The sequence below is a fragment of the Neurospora tetraspora genome, assembly GCF_033439725.1.
Source record: "Neurospora tetraspora strain CBS 560.94 chromosome Unknown B0H65scaffold_10, whole genome shotgun sequence".
Classification (NCBI taxonomy): Eukaryota; Fungi; Ascomycota; class Sordariomycetes; order Sordariales; family Sordariaceae; genus Neurospora; species Neurospora tetraspora.
The window spans coordinates 313,257-332,625 of NW_026944392.1; the positions used below are offsets into that span (position 1 = coordinate 313,257).

General features: G+C 54.1%; 4 protein-coding genes across 4 annotated transcripts; all 4 read left to right on the forward strand.

Annotated features, from left to right (window-relative positions):
* Nucleotides 1–1,750: 1,750 nt before the first annotated feature.
* B0H65DRAFT_76284 (acetyl-CoA carboxylase) lies at nt 1,751–9,005 on the forward strand. The gene is made up of 3 exons (XM_062831378.1): nt 1,751–2,065; nt 2,129–2,394; nt 2,455–9,005. The coding sequence occupies exons 1-3, from the start codon at nt 1,904–1,906 to the stop codon at nt 8,852–8,854; spliced, it is 6,828 nt and encodes a 2,275-aa protein (XP_062676714.1). The 5' UTR covers nt 1,751–1,903; the 3' UTR covers nt 8,855–9,005.
* A 1,541-nt stretch (nt 9,006–10,546) lies between these two features.
* On the forward strand, nt 10,547–12,528 carry B0H65DRAFT_565870 (uncharacterized protein; the record flags this gene model as incomplete). Its single annotated transcript, XM_062830301.1, has 3 exons — nt 10,547–11,245; nt 11,296–11,700; nt 11,788–12,528. 3 exons carry the CDS (start codon nt 10,547–10,549, stop codon nt 12,526–12,528), a joined length of 1,845 nt encoding a protein of 614 aa, XP_062676715.1.
* A 514-nt stretch (nt 12,529–13,042) lies between these two features.
* Nucleotides 13,043–15,741, forward strand: B0H65DRAFT_561663 (uncharacterized protein; the record flags this gene model as incomplete). The annotated part of the gene is made up of 3 exons (XM_062830180.1): nt 13,043–13,486; nt 13,668–14,447; nt 14,506–15,741. The coding sequence occupies exons 1-3, from the start codon at nt 13,439–13,441 to the stop codon at nt 15,739–15,741; spliced, it is 2,064 nt and encodes a 687-aa protein (XP_062676716.1). The 5' UTR covers nt 13,043–13,438.
* Nucleotides 15,742–16,447: 706 nt separating this feature from the next.
* On the forward strand, nt 16,448–18,027 carry B0H65DRAFT_561664 (uncharacterized protein; the record flags this gene model as incomplete). The annotated part of the gene is made up of 2 exons (XM_062830181.1): nt 16,448–17,065; nt 17,838–18,027. Exons 1-2 carry the CDS (start codon nt 16,761–16,763, stop codon nt 18,025–18,027), a joined length of 495 nt encoding a protein of 164 aa, XP_062676717.1. The 5' UTR covers nt 16,448–16,760.
* Between the last annotated feature and the right edge of the window lie 1,342 nt (nt 18,028–19,369).

Below are 19,369 nucleotides of genomic sequence, written 5' to 3' on the forward strand. Positions count from 1 at the left end.
GACTGCAACCGGACTTGGGCCGTGCCTCATGAGACAACAAGAGTGTCGATACGTAACGGGGATTGCTGGACCAGCTCGAGTAACAACATTCTTTGGACCATGAAGGAAGACGTCGAGAACAATCAATTGCCATGAGAACTTGTGGACACAACAAAAAGCTGCAAGAACGTCATGTAGTGTATTCGCCGTACAAGCTGACGATGAGCAGAGGTGTGGTTGGGCAGTCGCTTCGGTTCCTGGCATTGTGATTGGAGCAATGGACCTTCCCCAACGATCCCGTCCCAATGAGAATCGCCTTCTGTGATTGGGTGGTGGCTGGCAGTTCTCAAATGCGACCCACAAATTGCATCGCTTGGCTAAATCCACCCCTCCCTTCCGCGCTTTTTGGTGACAGGCTTGGCACTTGCCCCTGGCATCTCCAATTACATAACGAACCCCAAAGGTTCCCAAATCTTGCCGAATCTGGAGGGCGAATCCCACCTTGATGCCATCCACCGCCTTGGATAGGCGGGAGCGGATGGCATGAAGATTGACCTCGATAACGATATCGTTTGGCGGGGTTGAAATGGCACAGCGGGACATTTGAGAAGCATCCAAGGGACAAGCAAGATGAAGCATGAATGAAGATATTTGTGACAGCTCAAGGGCAGATAATCAACATGGCGTCGCTTTCAGGTATTTATGCTTTTTTGAAAGAGACGGGCTGACTTGTCTGAGTTCGCTGTATTTGCGGGGGACCATTTTATTGTTTTGGAGTTGAGGTCGAGCGGGAAGTACCTGTACCCAATTGCCCCACTTGTGGCTTCGAATTCCCATCAAACCCGCAAAGTTCTTGTGTCTCAAAGTCTCCCAATGTATCGGGTTCGCTCTCGTTTCGAAAGTTCAGATGCAATACCCAGGCATTACGACGAATCTTTCACGGCCGTCGACTCGCTCTTGCGCCTTCACCTCCGAGTATCTTAAGGTTCCTGTGCCCTCTTCCGGTCCCCTCCTTCCAGGTTGCTTCGTCCCTTCACTCATCCTTCTGGTCTTGTGGTCTGGTCTTGCCGTCCTCGTCCATTTTCGCTTCAGGAATATCGTCGTCCCTCCACGTCGTCTTCCTCCCTCCTCCCACTTTACCAAGGCAATCGCGTGCGGCAATCCTCCCTCCTCCAGCCAGCACCCCTCCATCTTAGCCCAAGATCTTTTCTTCTTGCTCAGTACCTCGCTAGCCTCGGTGCCGCAAGTCGAAGAGCAGAACTGCGCAAAGTCGAGACATTTGATTGTTTATTGTTGACGTCGACATTGATCGAGCAATCGCACGACACGCACCTTCCCCTACATCCCTGCAGAGATACCCCGTGCGACTTGTGTCGTAATTTTCCAACCACTTTCCACTTCTCCACGACAACTTGACTCGGTGAGTTTTGCATCCCCTCCACTCCATTCACTGCACCTGCAGGCGGCCCCCTTCACTCCCCCCCTAGAGCACCGGGCCACCAGTGCAGCAAGCAGGTTCCCAGTCGAGCCAAGTCCCCCTCCTGCTCGTGCCTGGACTGGACACAATTCGACTCGCTCTACCCCAATCCCAAACCCAACCAATAAAAGTTGATGGGACCACCGCATCCACCACCCTCCATCCTCTTTCCACCACCATAAACTTTAATCACCACCAGCTTCCTCCCTCACGACATCCCATTCTTTGAGGAGCTGGAAACTGACAGCAGCACCCTTTTTGCAGGCGATTTGCTAGCTGAGCTGAGTTGAAGAACCGAGACACTCCACTGACCGATACTCGAATTCGGCTGTTTCGGGAAATTTACGACGACCGAGTGTAAAATCGAGAGCGGCTTCCTCCTCACCGCATTCGATCCACGTCGACGACTCCTCCGACTCGACAAAACAACACATACTTACAGACAAAATGGCGGACACAACAGCGAGCGACGCCGTCGTCAAGGCTTCGTACGCCGCGAAGCACAACTTGGCCCCCCATTTCATTGGCGGTAACAGGCTCGAGAATGCCCCTGCCTCCAAGGTCAAGGACTTTGTGGCTTCCCACGACGGCCACACTGTCATTACCAACGTACGTTTCTTCGCTCTTCCGGCAGTCCAACACACCATTTTCTGACATCTATCTGTTCTCCAGGTTCTTATTGCCAACAACGGTATTGCCGCCGTCAAGGAGATCCGCTCAGTAAGAAAATGGGCCTACGAAACATTCGGCGACGAGCGCGCCATCAAGTTCACCGTTATGGCCACCCCCGAAGATTTGCAGGCCAACGCCGACTACATCAGGATGGCCGATCACTACGTCGAAGTCCCCGGCGGTACAAATAACCACAACTATGCCAACGTCGAGCTTATCGTGGATATTGCCGAGCGTATGGATGTCCACGCTGTGTGGGCTGGTTGGTGAGTAGAGAAAGAGTCCTGCCTCCGGGGTTGATGGCATGATACTGACTGTGCGAATAGGGGTCACGCCTCCGAAAACCCCAAGCTTCCCGAATCCCTTGCGGCTTCCCCTAAGAAGATTGTCTTCATTGGTCCTCCGGGTTCTGCCATGCGCTCTCTCGGTGACAAGATTTCCTCGACAATTGTTGCCCAGCACGCCGACGTTCCTTGTATCCCTTGGTCTGGTACCGGTGTTGACGAGGTCGAGGTCGACGACCAAGGCATTGTTACGGTTCCCGATGACGTTTATCTCAAGGGCTGCGTCAGCTCGTGGCAGGAGGGTCTGGAAAAGGCCAAGGAGATTGGTTTCCCAGTAATGATCAAGGCCTCCGAAGGTGGTGGTGGCAAGGGTATCCGCAAGGTCCTCAGCGAGGACAACTTCGAGTCGCTTTACAATGCTGCCGCTAGCGAAATCCCCGGCTCGCCCATCTTTATCATGAAGCTCGCCGACAGCGCCAGGCATTTGGAGGTTCAGCTTCTTGCCGATCAGTATGGCAACAACATCTCCCTCTTCGGCAGAGATTGCTCCGTCCAGCGCAGACATCAAAAGATTATCGAAGAGGCCCCCGTCACCATCGCCAAGCCCATTACCTTCAAGGCCATGGAGGATGCTGCTGTCCGTCTTGGTCGTCTCGTCGGTTACGTCTCGGCCGGTACCGTCGAGTACCTCTACTCTCACGCCGATGACAAGTTCTACTTCCTCGAGTTGAACCCCCGTCTGCAGGTCGAGCATCCTACCACTGAAATGGTCAGTGGTGTCAACCTTCCGGCTGCTCAGCTCCAGGTTGCCATGGGTATTCCCCTCCACCGCATCCGCGACATCAGACTTCTCTACGGAGTTGACCCCAGGACTGCCACCGAGATCGACTTCGAGTTCAAGAACCCCGAGTCCGAGAAGACCCAGCGCAGGCCTACCCCCAAGGGCCATACCACTGCCTGCCGTATCACCTCCGAGGATCCCGGTGAGGGCTTCAAGCCATCCAACGGTGTGTTGCACGATCTCAACTTCCGTTCGAGCTCCAACGTCTGGGGTTACTTCTCCGTCGGTTCTGCCGGTGGTATTCACAGTTTCTCCGACTCACAGTTCGGTCACATTTTTGCCTATGGCGAGAACCGTGCCGCCTCGCGGAAGCACATGGTCGTCGCCCTCAAGGAATTGAGCATTCGCGGTGACTTCCGTACCACCGTCGAGTACCTCATCAAGCTTTTGGAGACTGAGGCTTTCGAGGACAACACCATCACTACCGGCTGGCTCGATGAGCTCATCTCCAAAAAGCTCACTGCTGAGCGTCCCGACCCCATCCTGGCCGTCGTTTGCGGTGCCGTCACCAAGGCCCACATTGCGAGCGAAGGCTGCATGGCCGAGTACCGTGCCGGTCTGGAGAAGGGTCAGGTCCCCTCTAAGGACATTCTCAAGACTGTCTTCCCCGTCGACTTCATTTACGAGGGTTACCGCTACAAGTTCACCGTTACCAGGTCGAGCGCCGATAGCTACCATCTCTTCATCAACGGCTCCAAGTGCACCGTCGGCGTTCGTGCTCTGAGCGACGGTGGACTCCTCATCCTTCTCAACGGTCGCAGTCACAACGTCTACTGGAAGGAAGAGGTTGCTGCTACCCGCATGTCGGTCGATAGCAAGACCTGTCTGCTGGAGCAGGAGAACGATCCCACCCAGTTGCGCACCCCCTCTCCCGGTAAGCTCGTCAAGTACACCGTCGAGAACGGCGAGCACGTCAGCGCCGGCCAGACCTTCGCTGAGGTCGAGGTTATGAAGATGTATATGCCTCTCATTGCCCAGGAGGATGGTATCGTCCAGCTTATCAAGCAGCCCGGCGCTACTCTCGAGGCCGGTGACATCCTTGGTATCCTTGCTCTCGATGACCCTAGCCGTGTCAAGCAGGCTCAGCCTTTCCTCGGCCAGCTTCCCGAGTTCGGTGCCCCTGTTATCGTGGGCAACAAGCCCGCTCAGAGATTCCGCCTTGTCTATGACACTCTTCAGAACATTCTCATGGGCTTCGATAACCAGATCATCATGCAACAGACCCTGAAGGACCTTGTTGAGGTTCTTCGTGACCCCAAGCTCCCTTACAGCGAGTTCACCGCTCAGTTCTCGGCCCTTCATGCTCGCATGCCCCAAAAGCTCGATACTCAGCTCACTCAGGTCCTCGACAAGGCTGCTTCGCGTTCAGCCGAGTTCCCTGCCCGCAATCTCGGCAAGGTCTTCCAGAAGTTCCTGGACGAGAACCTCGTCTCCAAGGCCGACGCTGAGTTGCTGAAGACCACGTTGGCCCCTCTCACCACTGTCATCGACCAGTACTCTGAGGGCCAGAAGGTCCATGAGCTCAATGTCATCCGCGGTCTCCTCACTTCTTACGTCGAGGTCGAGCGTCTCTTTTCTGGCCGTCGTCTGCAGGACGAGGAGGTCATCCTCAAGCTGCGTGACGAGAACAAGGAGGACATCAAGAAGGTCACCCAGACGGTTCTTTCTCACAGCAGGGTTGCGGCCAAGAACTCGCTCATTCTCGCGATTCTGGACGAGTACCGCCCCAACAAGCCCAACGTGGGCAACGTCAGCAAGTACCTCCGTCCCGTCCTTCGCAAGCTTGCCGAACTCGAGTCTCGCCAGACTGCCAAGGTCTCCCTCAAGGCTCGCGAGATCTTGATCCAGTGCGCCCTGCCCTCTCTCGAGGAGAGAACCGCTCAGATGGAGCACATTCTTCGCTCCTCTGTTGTCGAGTCTCGCTACGGTGAGACTGGCTGGGATCACCGTGAGCCCAGCTTGGACATCATCAAGGAGGTTGTGGACTCCAAGTACACCGTCTTCGATGTCTTGACCCTCTTCTTTGCCCACGAGGATCCTTGGGTGTCCGCCGCTGCCCTCGAGGTCTATGTGCGCCGCGCTTACCGTGCGTACGTTCTGAAGAAGATTGAGTACCACACCGATGAGGGCGAGACCCCTTCTTTCTTGTCCTGGGATTTCTCCTTGCGCAAGCTTGGCCACTCCGAGTTTGGCCTGCCTATCCAGTCCGCTGCTCCCTCCACACCGGGTACCCCTGTGGACAGCACCTTCAAGCGCATTAGCTCCATCAGCGATATGTCCTATCTCTCCCACAAGACTCAGGATGAGCCTACCCGCAAGGGTGTGATCATTCCTTGCAGATTCTTGGATGATGCGGATGAGCTCCTCAGCAGGGCTCTTGAGAAGCTTCCTGTGCTCGGAGCCCGCAAGAGGAACAGCGTGATTCCCGATCTTAACGAGAAGCGCAGACCTCCTCTTCAGCGCCTGGACACCTTTGACGAGCTTTCCGCCGTTGTCAACGTTGCCGTTCGTGATGCCGAGGGTCGCAGCGACGAGGAGATTCTTAAGGAGATCGTTCCTCTTATGCACCAACACAAGGAGGATCTGCTTGCCCGCCGGGTCCGCCGCATCACATTCGTCTGTGGTCGCAATGATGGCTCATACCCTGGCTACTTCACTTTCCGTGGCCCTGAGTACGTTGAGGACGATAGCATCCGTCACAGCGAGCCAGCTCTTGCGTTCCAGCTCGAGCTCGGACGTCTGTCCAAGTTCAAGATCAAGCCTGTCTTCACCGAGAACAAGAACATTCATGTGTACGAGGCGATTGGCAAGGGTGTCGAGACTGACAAGCGCTACTTCACTCGCGCTGTCATTCGTCCCGGCCGTCTGAGGGATGAGATCCCTACTGCCGAGTACCTCATCTCTGAGGCTGATCGTGTCATCAACGACATTTTCGATGCTCTGGAGATTATCGGCAATAACAATTCCGATCTCAACCACATGTTCTTGAACTTCACCCCGGTCTTCCAGCTTCAGCCCGAGGAGGTTGAGCACTCCCTTCAGGGCTTCCTCGACCGCTTCGGCCCTCGCGGCTGGCGCCTCCGTGTTGCGCAGGTGGAGATTCGCATTATCTGCACCGACCCTGCTACTGGCATGCCCTACCCCTTGCGTGTTATCATCACCAACACCTCTGGCTATGTCATCCAGGTCGAGCTTTACGCTGAGCGCAAGTCCGAGAAGGGCGAATGGGTGTTCCACTCCATCGGTGGCACCACTAAGATCGGCTCCATGCACTTGCTGCCGGTCAACACTCCTTACCCCACCAAGAACTGGCTCCAGCCTAAGCGTTACAAGGCTCATCTCATGGGCACTCAGTACGTCTATGACTTCCCTGAGCTCTTCCGCCAAGCCATCCAGAACAGCTGGGCCAAGGCTGTCCAGATGAACCCTGCTCTTGCTGAGAAGCAGCCCCCTGTTGGCGAGTGCATTGACTACAGCGAGCTTGTGCTTGATGACCACGACAACCTGACCGAGGTCTCCCGTGAGCCTGGCACCAACACTTGCGGCATGGTCGGGTGGCTCATCCGTGCTAGAACCCCCGAGTACCCTAACGGTCGCAAGTTCGTTGTTGTAGCCAACGACATCACCTTCAACATCGGCTCTTTCGGCCCCAAGGAGGACAACTTCTTCTTCAAGTGCACTGAGCTTGCCCGTAAGCTGGGTATTCCTCGCATCTACCTGTCCGCCAACTCGGGTGCCCGCTTGGGTCTCGCTACCGAGCTTATGCCTCACTTCAGCGTTGCCTGGAACGACCCCAGCAAGCCTGAGGCTGGCTTCAAGTACCTCTACCTTGACGATGCGGGCAAGAAGCGCTTCGAGAACACCGTCATCACCGAGGAGATCACCGAAGGCGACGAGAAGCGTCACAGGATTGTCACGATCGTTGGTGCTGAGGATGGTCTTGGTGTTGAGTGCTTGCGTGGCTCTGGTCTTATTGCCGGTGCCACCAGCAGGGCCTACAACGACATCTTCACTTGCACGCTCGTCACCTGCCGCTCCGTTGGTATCGGTGCTTACCTTGTCCGTCTTGGTCAGCGTGCTGTCCAGATTGAGGGCCAGCCCATCATTCTCACCGGTGCCCCTGCCCTCAACAACCTCTTGGGTCGCGAGGTCTACACCTCCAACCTGCAGCTTGGTGGCACTCAGATCATGTACCGCAACGGTGTCTCCCACTTGACTGCCAACGACGACTTCGCTGGTGTCTCCAAGATCGTCGAGTGGATGTCGTTTGTTCCTGACAAGCGCAATAACCCTGTGCCTATCAGCATCAGTGTCGACACTTGGGATCGCGACGTTGTCTACACCCCGCCCCAGAAGCAGCCTTACGACGTCAGATGGATGATTGGCGGTAAGGAGGACGAGAACGGCTTCCAGCCCGGTCTCTTCGACAAGGACTCCTTCGTGGAGACCCTCGGCGGATGGGCCCGCACTGTCGTCGTCGGTCGCGCTCGCCTCGGCGGTATCCCCATGGGTGTCATCGCTGTCGAGACCCGCTCTGTTGAGAACATCACTCCTGCCGATCCCGCCAACCCTGACTCGATCGAGCAGGTGGCCAACGAGGCTGGTGGTGTCTGGTACCCCAACTCCGCCTTCAAGACTGCCCAGGCCATTAACGATTTCAACAACGGCGAGCAGCTTCCGCTCATGATCCTCGCCAACTGGCGTGGTTTCTCTGGTGGTCAGCGCGACATGTACAACGAGGTTCTCAAGTACGGCTCCTTCATCGTTGACGCCCTCGTCAAGTTCGAGCAGCCCGTCTTCATCTACATTCCTCCCTTCGGCGAGCTTCGTGGTGGCTCGTGGGTCGTCGTCGATCCCACCATCAACCCTGTCGCCATGGAGATGTATGCTGATGTGGATGCTCGTGGTGGTGTTCTGGAGCCTGAGGGTATCATTGGTATCAAGTACCGCAAGGACAAGCAGCTTGAGACCATGGCCCGTCTCGACCCCGTTTATGCCGACCTCAAGAGGCAGAGCGCCGATGTCAGCCTCCCCAAGGAGGAGTCTGATGCGATCAAGAAGAAGATGACCGAGCGCGAGCAGCAGCTTCTGCCCGTTTATGCTCAGATCAGCGTGCAGTTCGCCGATCTCCACGATCGCGCTGGTCGCATGAAGGCCAAGGGTGTCATTCGCGAGATCCTTGAGTGGCAGAACGCCCGCCGCTTCTTCTACTGGCGTGTGCGCAGAAGACTCAACGAGGAGTACATCCTCCGTCGCATTCTCTCCGCCACTACCCCTGGCGGTGCCCCTAGCAAGGCTCTCACTGCCAGCTCGACTAAGGAGCGCGCTCGCCACCTCCAGCTTCTCCAGGCCTGGAGCGGCATCGAGAAGTTCGATACGGCCGATCGCGAGGTTGCCGTCTGGTACGAGGAGAACCGTCACCAGGTCCAGACCAAGATCGATGCCCTCAAGGCCGAGGCGATCACCTCGGAGATGCGCGACCTTATCCGCACTGCTTCTAAGGGTTCCGATGACGCCGCCTGGAAGGGTGTCCGTGATGTCCTGAGCGTTATGCCTGTTGAGGAAAGAGAGAAGGTCATCAAGTACCTTACTACTCTCTAAGTGTGTTTAGGAGGAGGCAGTGAGGAGTTGTAAGGGGAGTAAAAGAGATGGTTAAAGATGACATCTTATTACATGCTTATACATTATGATTCCTTTCTTGGGTTTGCGTTTTATCGAGCGGTTATAAAAGGAGTTACGAGTATACAAATACTTTAGATATCACGGTGGATTGAGCGTTGGAGGGCGCTCAGCCTATCTGGGATTCTCATTTTGGGCGAACTAGCGAATGGAATAGGACGGCAATAATCATTGGTATTTGCATAGGGGTAGTCGGGTAGTCATTGCTAGCAAAACTTTTCTGTTAATCAGCTGGACCTTGTGCTTTGTCGTGACTCCGTGATGTCAGCCGGTACGATGAGGTACAGCACTCCGATGTTGACCTGTTGCGCGATCTTAGATGATGTATTGGTGTTCCTTCACTAACAAACCTGCACTGAAGTTTGCGGTAATCGAGATAAACAAACATCTCGTCCGGTGCGCAATGGCACAGAAAGTTTGATCCGGAATGCCAAGCAAGCGAAAGCAATTGAAAACTTCACACCCAGATAGAACAGCTGCCTCCGTTATGTTCTCAATCAACTACTTATCCTAGATATCTGATCCAATCTCCAAGGGTTCGGCAGCTGGAGTTCGCTACATTATGTTGCCGTCGGAGGGTTCGGCCCAGCATAACATGCCCGGCACGGCTGGTCCAAGCTCCCGGGTCGGTTTTTTTTGGCAGCTACGTTACCGTACTAACGATATCACAGCAAGTCCTGCAGCGAATGAGATAAGGTGGCATCGCAGTCTTGGCCGTCCATGGCGTTGTACTCGGGATTATCGATGCCATCGGCGACACTAGTTTTCACTTGCTAGAATTCGAAGACGGACGTTCAAGGAGTTGGTGTAGATGGGTCGAATGATGGATTTGGTGCGTTGTATATTTCCCATGTGATGTCGAACCCATTTTGTTGTTGAGTGTCTGGCGTGTCCTTCTATAGGGGACTCCATGACTTCCATTCCCTTCGTGATCCCATTCTCCAGAGTCCAGATACATTAGATAGGTCCTTCTTGGATCACCTTCTTCCCGTTTTCTTTCCATCCTTCTTTTAGTAGGTGGCAACGACACCACGGTCCTTAAAAACTTCTGCTTGTACCTGATCCGTGATGGGAGTTGAGGGTCGCTGGTAGGTATCCTGATTAATGTCCCAACCCTCGGCCTTCACTACTATATATAAATAAACAATATGATCCTATCCATTAAGTTGATATTTCTGCTCTTCTTTCTTTCAAGTTCGACGAGGATCCGTGTGAGAGAGAATCGAGCGTCAACAGTTCACCTCCTGCCTTGCTGCGTTACAGCCACACCTCTGTTTATAAGCCATATCTCTGTTCATGAACAGTTATACTGTCTGAGGTTCTCGGGTAAACAACAACATAAGTCACCATGGCGACGACTATCCTTCAGGAATAGCGACCGTGGGAAACGTTGGTGACAGTCAACCTGAGCCATGGGGTATATATATTCTATAGATTTCGTCGGTAGGAGGGATGGTGATGGTTCTCTTCTTGCATCATCATCACAAGAGTGACCACACGATCTACCTCACCAAACCACGATCGATCACAGACATACGCAATATTGCAACGCAGCCGTCGCTATCTCTGCATCCATATTCTTACTTCCAAACGATATCCATCAAGAACCACAAGATGCTCTATCGTCAACTCAGCAAGCTCGCCGTCGTCGGCGAGAGGTCGGAGGCCCCCAAGGCCAACCAATCTCGACTTCGACGTCCAACCCCATACTCGATCGAGCACTATCGACATGAAGGAGTGCGCGCCTCCAAAGACGACAATCCTCCGGTCGACTCGCCGAGAGGCAGATCACAATCATCGACATGGACGCCTACTCGCACCCGGGCTCCCACCCCCCATCCCAGTGCCACCAAGTCGCGCCGCAGAGAGGAGGAGAAAACTGTTCAGTGGACGGATTCGTTAGAGCAGGAGTCGCCCGTGCAGAAGAGCGTTCCAGCGACCGCATTATCGGAGAGAAAATCGGCCATGAAAAGGCAGACAACAACCGAGCAAAAGGAAGCAAGCTTCACAGAGAAAGAGGAGGATCGACCCGACAATTCGTCAGAAGAACCAGCCATGCCGAAGACTGATGAGGAAGCGACATTAACGGAGGCCCAGCCTCGTGCCCTGCGTCGAGACAGGCGCTCTTCGATCCCTAGACAAAAGTTCATTGTCTCGAGGAACATATCGAAGCCAATTGCTCTTCCTTCAACCGTTCCGAATCGACCACCCAGCCCCCTTATTCCCCAAGCAGTCCCTGCGCCATTACGCCTTTCCCAACGCCGGCACCGGGGCCAAGCCATTTCTTCATCAGCTTCTGCAGCTGCAGTTACGGTAAGACAACGCAAAATCCCCAGAAGACGGACCACGCTGACCAGAAACAGTCATCAAAGGCCAGATATGACCACCAACCCGTCTCAAAAGCGACACGCGACTTCTCGTTTGACGACAAGCCGGAAGCCATTACCGTCAGCTTCGGCTCCGCCCACCAGAGTCACGAATCCAACACAACCAAGGACCGTTCGGTGTCCTCTCAGCCACCCTCGTACCTGCAGATGAAACCCAAGCGCAGCGGTACCACCAGGGCCCGTCCAACACCCCCGGAGGCTGTGCGAGAACCAGTTTGCGCGGAAGATTGCAAAGAGATTAAGCCCGCTGCTTCTCTGCCCAAGTCCTCATCAACCCAGACCTTCGCTACAGCCAAGAGTTTCTGGGCCGAGAAAAGTGCCGGTACCAGTGTCAGTGACCGCAATACTTCCCAGTCCAAGTCCACTTCCACTTCCAAGCCTGTCAGTGCCACAGTAGATGTGACTTCCGCTCGCAGTAGTAGTCCATCCAAGCCACTGCCCCCCTCAGCTTCCACGTCGTCGTTCTAGTCCGCCAAAAGTTTCTGGAGCGATATCAGTGCCTCGAGCAGTTGTGTGGCTGTTGTGTCCGGTTATAATTCTGAGACTCCTAAGCCGGCTTTGCCCCGTAATGCTAGGGACTTGCCCAAGACGTTCATGGTGTCGAACTTGTCGAGGTATACGGTGAATGGAGGTGGCCGTTCGGGTGAAAAGCGTAGTACCGAGTGTACAAATGGTAATGGTAACGTCAGTGTGTCCTCCGTGTCCGGTTCGTCGACTGCCGTCATGGAGAGTTCATCCACGAGCACGAGCTCGTCATCGGCTTTGTCTTATCGCTCAGCCCAAAATGACAAGACCGCCCCTGGGAAAAGGAGCAGCAGCAAGATTCCATTGCCCAAGCCCCAGGACCATTCCAAGCCTGCCGCTGCTTCATCAGTTAGTGCCGCTTCCAAGAGCTCCACCGATACTTCATCCTACCGCACCGCCAACAGCCATCTCAGCGCCACCAGCGCCAGCAACTCCAATACCAGCGCTTCAAACCACATGGCCGCCAACTCTACCTCCATCGAAGCCGAGTACATCCTAACCATCCAATCCGACCTGTGGAATGAGATCATGGACTTCTGTCGCTCTGACTCGTCTTCTCTGATGCCAGGAGAGCAGCGGTACTGCGATTGCGACGATTGCGTCTGGGGAGGGGAGCGAAATGTAGAGGAGTGCAGCACCGTGGCGAGGGTTGGGGAGGGGAAGTGTAGGGCGAGGAGGGAGTAGGCGGATTGGGAAAGGTTTCTCGGAGCGTCGAAAGGCGAGGGTAGGATGTACGAGTAGAAAAGAAAATGAAAGTGTGCAAGTCGAGACCTGCCGCTGGAGGGAGGGAGAGATAAGATACGCAGCATGCCTGCCGGGGTTAGCGCAGGGACAACGGCTCTGGATAGAGGAAGCCGCCTGCTGGACGGAAGGAGGAGTTAAAGGTTCTTGATCAGCTGCAGATAATAAAGCTTGTGATAAAAATATCTCGGTCCGTTTAGCACGTTGATTGATCTGATGTGGTAGCGCAGTGATGATTGATGATGCTGGTTCCTGTAAGAGGGTGATCCAATCCCGGGCCCTTGGCGGCCTATTACTTCGCTAACAGATGGCTACCAGGAAAGGCGCTAGTTGCGTTAGGTGTGCATCTTATTCCGTTTTCGTTGTCCGACTATTAATGCCGTCGCGATAAACGCGGATTTTACTCCCCGGGACATGGAAATGAACCTTGATGGATACGGGGCTGAGATGGGTGAGTCTAATAGGTGATATAATGCCTTATATATAGGTATGATATATTATGTTGAACTCGTTTTCTCATCGAGTGTCTCGCTTGTCTTGAGGGAGGAACTTTCTCTCGATCACCACACCTGCTTTTTTCCATATCTGTTCCCTTCGTAACAATATTCCAGCTACAGTAGACGCTCTTTGGGTCACATTGCTCCCTTTCCTATCATTTGCTTACTCGGGGATATTGACAACACCGTCATGCTCCTGGTACTGCCTGTCCTTGGCCACTGATGGGAGTGGACGGTCACTGTTGTCCCGAATTCTGGTGTTCATGAACAGTATTGCTGCTCATAGGTTCTCAGCATTTCAGGCAAACAGCAACACCAGTCGCCATGGCGACGGCTGTCCTTGAGGTGAGGCGACCATGGTGAACGGTGGTGACAGTCAACTTTGGCCATATCCCATGGGTTTCGTGGGTGGGAGAGGCGGTGATGGTTCTCTTCTTGCATCATCATCGCAACACAACCAAGTGACCTCACACATATAACTCAACCACAACGCCGCAACAGTATTCCACCACAACAAGGTAGCCCCCTTCTCAGCATCAAAATTGTGCAAGATCCACGAGATGCTAAGAAGTTGAGAACTGCCAGATGTCCAATCACTTTGACGAGCTGCGCACCGCGCGTAAAGAGGGTCGACCCCTACACCGGTCGGACACCTCGAACCAGAAGTCCGATCGCTTTCACGAGCTGCGCACCGCACGTAGGGAAGGTCGGCCACTGCATCAGTCGAATACCTCGAAGAAAAGAGACGACCCAACGGAAGAGCGCCATCCCGGACCTCGATACAGGCGTCCGACTCCGCATCATATCGAACCCTGTCGCGATGAGGGAGTCTCCGAGCCCTACCCCAAAGGCGACAGCCCGCTGGCCGATGCCTTGAGAGGGAGGTCGAGATCCTCTCCGCCTCCCCGGACCCGGGCGCCAACACCACATCCTCGTGCTTCGGCGCCGCGCATGACGAAGAAGACGGTACGCTGGGCCGATCCGTTGGAACAACCGACTCCGCGAAAGATAGGATCGGAAGAAAAGGGGAGGGACTCGGAGACACCGGAGAAAGATGAGGAGGAAACCCCGGAGGAAGACCAGCCCTGTACTTTGCGCCGGTACAGGCCTTTAAGCATCCCGCGACCCAAGCGCAGCGGTTCAGAGCCGGAAGTCTCCAAGCCGTCCTGTTCCGACCGTCGCCCAACCCCGATCTTCACCATCGAGGTGAAACTGGCGTCTCAAGCTCGCCAATCTCCTCAGCGTTCGCTGAGTCCACTCATTCCCCAAGCTATGCCCGCACCCCTGCGCATTTCCCCGATCAAGACGTCTACACGTCGGGTCGCTCATGCCATTCCCTCTTCTTTTTCCGCTCCAGAAGTCCAGGTAAGATTATCCCTTGTCCCAAAAGAGGATTGACAACGCTAACCTCGTCAATTACCAGACCAAGTCCGCAACCAGAGACTTTTCCTTCGAAGGCCAACCCGAAATCATCATCCTCAGTCCAGATCACCGTCGCCCCCATCAATACCTTGTTCCCGAACCCACTCAAGAGAAACATTCCTCATCTCAACCAACTGCCTTCTCATACTTGAAGGAAAAGCCCAGACGTCCGGGCACCGTCCGTCCCCGTCCGTCCGACGCCAAGCCTGCTTCCGCCGAGCCTGCTTCCACCATGGCCGACATCAGCAAACCAGCCCTCCAATCCTCCTCATCAACCTCTTCGTTCCATACCGCCAAGAGTTTCTGGAGTGACATGGACAAAAGCGATAGCAAGAATCGCGATTCTTCTTCTTCTCCCAAGCCCGTGTCTCCTATCAAGCCAGGTCAACCCCAAGGTGATGTGACTGCTGTCTTTGATCGTGTCTCAAGTAGTCCATCCAAGGCCGCTGCTTCCAAGATCCCGATACCCAGCTCGGCGTCCAGCTCGTCCTTCCACGCCGTCAAGAACTTTTGGAACGGGATCAGTGGCAGTAGCAGTTGTGGTGCTATCGTTGACGGTTCAGAGGATGTGAAGCCTGTTTTTGGTCCCTCTGCTGTTGCTGATCGTGTGGGGGTGTTTAAGACGTCCAAGGTGGCGGAGTTGTCCGGGTATACGGTGAATAAGCCCGTGAATGGCCCCGTCAATGTCCGAAGCAGCATCACCAGGATTCCCATATCGTGCTCCGAGGCTGGTTCCGTGGGTCGCGATGTATCCAAGTCCAAGTCCAAGATACCAGTATCTTCCACTTTTTCCTACCACGTAACGAAGACTCAGCAAAGCCGTTATGTCCCTCTTCGTGCTGTCAGTGGTGATAGTGCTTCCCGGTCTAGCTTGAAGCCCTCAGCCGATCCTACTTCATCCCTGAGCGGCATATCCAGCTCCTCATCCTACCGCACAGCGAAAAGCCATCCCAACAACGGCAGCAATAGTGACGCTTCCGCTTTTGCTTCCGGTCCCAAGATGACAAGCACGGCCTTAACCACCGCCATCCTTTCAAGCAACGACTCAGCGCGAGCCGAGGACACACCCTCCCTCCAGTCGCAGCTATGGAACGATGTGATGAATCTCTGCATTTCGGAGTCGTCTTCATGCCCGCAGTACAGCGACTGCGATGATTGTATCTGGTCCGGTCAAGAGGGAGTTGATCGCTGCAGCACGGTGGCGCGTGTTGACGATGGGAAGTGTAGGGGGCGGTAAACGGTCGAACAAAGGGAAGGCGGGTGGAACAGAACAGAACTCGAGAAGAACAATAATCGATGGTATGAATGGTCGCTCGCGGTTTACGGGGTCAAGGTTCGCCGTTTCGGTCGTTTCGGTCGTCAGGAAGTCGGTCGCGCGATTCGTGGACTGCAGTGGAGGATTGGTTCGTCTGGGACTAGGGAAATGTCAGCGTATTTGGAAGAATCAGAGCCGGAGAAGGAAAGGAAAGATGGGACGGACTGTTCACGGAAGAGTGTAGAGTCATGTACATCGGCCGGAAGAGATGCCTGCCGGTGATGATGAGGGGAACCGGGAAGGAGCAAGTTCTGGAACTGGTGGGCGGTGGCACCTGTGGTCGACCCGGGAACTTGGGTCAAGTTCGGATGGAAAGAAGGAATATTCCAAGTAACTGCAGATGATAAAGTTCGGGGTGAAGTCCTCCAGGTTCGGTTTATCGTGTGGATTGTGATTTGATGTGATAGCGCAGTGATGATGATATCCTGATGATGCTGCCTCGGCTGTTCCCGTTAGAGGGTAATCCACTTGCTTGCCTTGGTAGCCTGTTACTTTGCTAACAGCTGTACACGCAAACCTGTGTTAAGCATGTTAGTTGCACATCTCATTCCTGCATCCTCCGCACTGTCCTGCACCCACTACCTTTCTCCGTGCGTCCACCGGGGCGACGGCTTGGCCTTTACGATCAAAAACATGGATGATTGCTCTTGCTCAACTTTTCGTTGACACATCACCTTCCTCTCCGTTGTATCTTCCTACAACTACCTTTGCTATTTGTGATCATAAGCAACATAACACGCAATCCTCCCTTCCTCATTCAATGTCTTCCTTCTCAACCTTACGGAAGAGCGTCCTGATGGTTTCCAGGGCCAATAGATCTGTGACTCAGACTGACATGGTCGGTAGACTCACCAAGGTTTTCAGGCCGCGATGTTTAAAAGCCCAGGGGTCTACTCCATCTCCATCTCCATGTCTCCTTATTCAACTCACTCATCGTCAAGATGTGTACCGCAATAATGATCCTACACACAATCTGCACCCACCACACCCGCCGCCGCGAACCCTGCTTCTTTGCCTCGGGCCACTGGACCGAGAAGCTCACCATCCCCAACGCCCCCAAAAATATCGTGGCTACTCTCAAGACTCCCGGGGCTTGTAATTGGAAGCTGGACATTGTCGATCGGATTGAGTTTGGCTATTGCTCGTTGTGCCTGGGGACGGTGGAGGTCAACGTTTGGTTGAAGTATGAAGAGAGGGATTTTGAGGGCGCTCAAGAGATGGAAGATGTGGCGGGTAGTGGGAGTGTGTGGGGTTGTTTGGGAGATGGTAGGAGGGGATGGATTTGATGACAGTAGCGCAATTCACTTGAAGCCTACCTCTACAACATTTGTGCACCATGAAGCCCAACTATGAACCTTGTTACCCTGGATTTGAAAATCATTATATACTTCGTACTTGTCTCAACGCTTCCGTAGGTTTCCTGGTCTTCAAGATCTTACCGAGTGTCTCCCTAGGTATGTTGCTCATCCATGCAGATCACCCGTGCTCCATGTTGGGGACTTCGTTCAGGACTGAACCGAGCTAATCTCTTCCAGTGCCAAACTAACTGCTCTACGGAAAACAGCAGTCTGCTCAGGTTCTTCCCGTGTAGCGGTTGGCTGCCCGCCTAGTGTGGGTCAACGACTCAACGTGCCGCCAGCATATCATCTGAAGTGACGGCGATGCCCAAGGCTCGTTAACACTAAGACACTGAAGGCGGCAACGGCCGTGCGAGGAGCGGTCAATCTGGCAACAATGCATTTGCAGTCATGGACAGAGGGCCATTACCATTCACCCGCAGGCGAAGGTCGGCTTTCGATCCGGATGAGAATATGGCGCGGGGCACCAAGGTGCAATATCCCATGACCCGACTTCACCCTTCTTACTTCAGCACCACCACAAAACAGCGATTTTGAGCGACAGTCCGCAACTAGCACATTCCCTACCAACCAGTAACCCGGGAATCCAGGAATCGTTCCTGTGATCTTCTTGAAGATGTGCTTCACCATCCACAAAACCTACACCATTTGTGGCCACAGCACGTCTCAGGAGTGGTTGTACAAGGTGGGCGCCCAAAAGAAGTTCAAACGCCAGTTTGGATTCAAGGGTGCCCGGGTCAATCGACCCGTTACTTGTCCAAGCCCAAGGAAGGACAAGAAGAAAATTCAGTTTGGCTTCTGCGATCGTTGCGTAGATCGTCGAAAGGCCGTGGAGAAGGCACGTGCCTGAAGAGAACATGGTGAGTTCCATCCTCGTAGCTTCCTTCCCGTATTCCTTCTTGATCAAGGACTTTCTAACCGCGATGATACATCTAGGCAAAGAGTGCGGTCTCCGAAAGACACGCCACGACGAGCGGATCCCAAAGAGCAAAGATTTGAACCATTTGAAAGAGAATAAATAATGGATTGATCAGCGGGGTCAAGCGCAACTCCAGACACAATCGCAGGCTTCGACCCCAACACCAAGCCATGAAAGAAGACGATCATACGCCTACGAACTTCCGCCCCTACAGCAACCTGACGACGCTTTCTGGATAGCAAAGATGCTGCATCGTCGCTGGCCACGAGCCTTATCAGCTGGACTACATTGACGAGGACATATTGCCGCAACTTTCCACTATCATCATAACACAGGCAGACAACTCGATTGCCATTCGGCGGAAACTGCACGGCGGCTGGGGTTAGGGGGGGCGATTTACAAACTTCCTAAGCCCGCGGTTCCTACCCATGGCTTGGGCAGAGCTGCACAGTTCCCGAGGAAGAAGAGGATGGTGACGCCTACGGGTTTGGTAAAAAGCTGGAGGAGAAGGAGTTATTGGTTGATGAAGAATGGGGCATGGGGATGGTTGGATAGGGGGCCCTTGAGCTCGCATGGGGACACCGGGGATAAACCGTCACTGTCATGGTGTTGACGACAAGCTTACGAAGCCCTGGATACAACATGAAGAGAAGCAGGGGCAGATAGAGGTATCTATATGGGAACAGACATTGGAGAAAAAGTCGTGGACAACATGGTGTCTGATGGTGATGGAATAACTTCGTGCACATCCGAGTCCCAGGACAACGTAGACATTCTTCCTCCTTGACTTACCTACAGCAGAACCTCGAGAAATCCAAAGTCGGAGGATGGAGAAAAGTTCCTTTTATCGTCAGGCATATGCCCGACTACAGCATGCAGATAGGTGCATGCGCCGACATATAGGCCCGCCCAGTTGGTGAGAACTCTACAATATTGGCCACCGCCGAACCCTGCGTGCGTTTAGATGCACAGGCTTGAATTTCCTCCTTCCGCTGTTCATGCATTGCATCTTGCGGCTTTGGAATTCCCCATCTTAAATATTCATTCGAGATACTTCCTGTCATACTTTCATGCCAGAATCGGATCAAAATAACCACCTGGGACCTCTGACTCACGAAAGGTGATCTTGTTCAGTGTTTAAACCGGGAAGGCGAGAACAGAACCTTGAAACTGAACGATTCTGTGCAGACCAAATATCCCATCCGGAGTTCAATCCATTCACCGGCAGGCGACCATTCACCGGCAGACGACCGTCAACCTGATAGCCATGGGA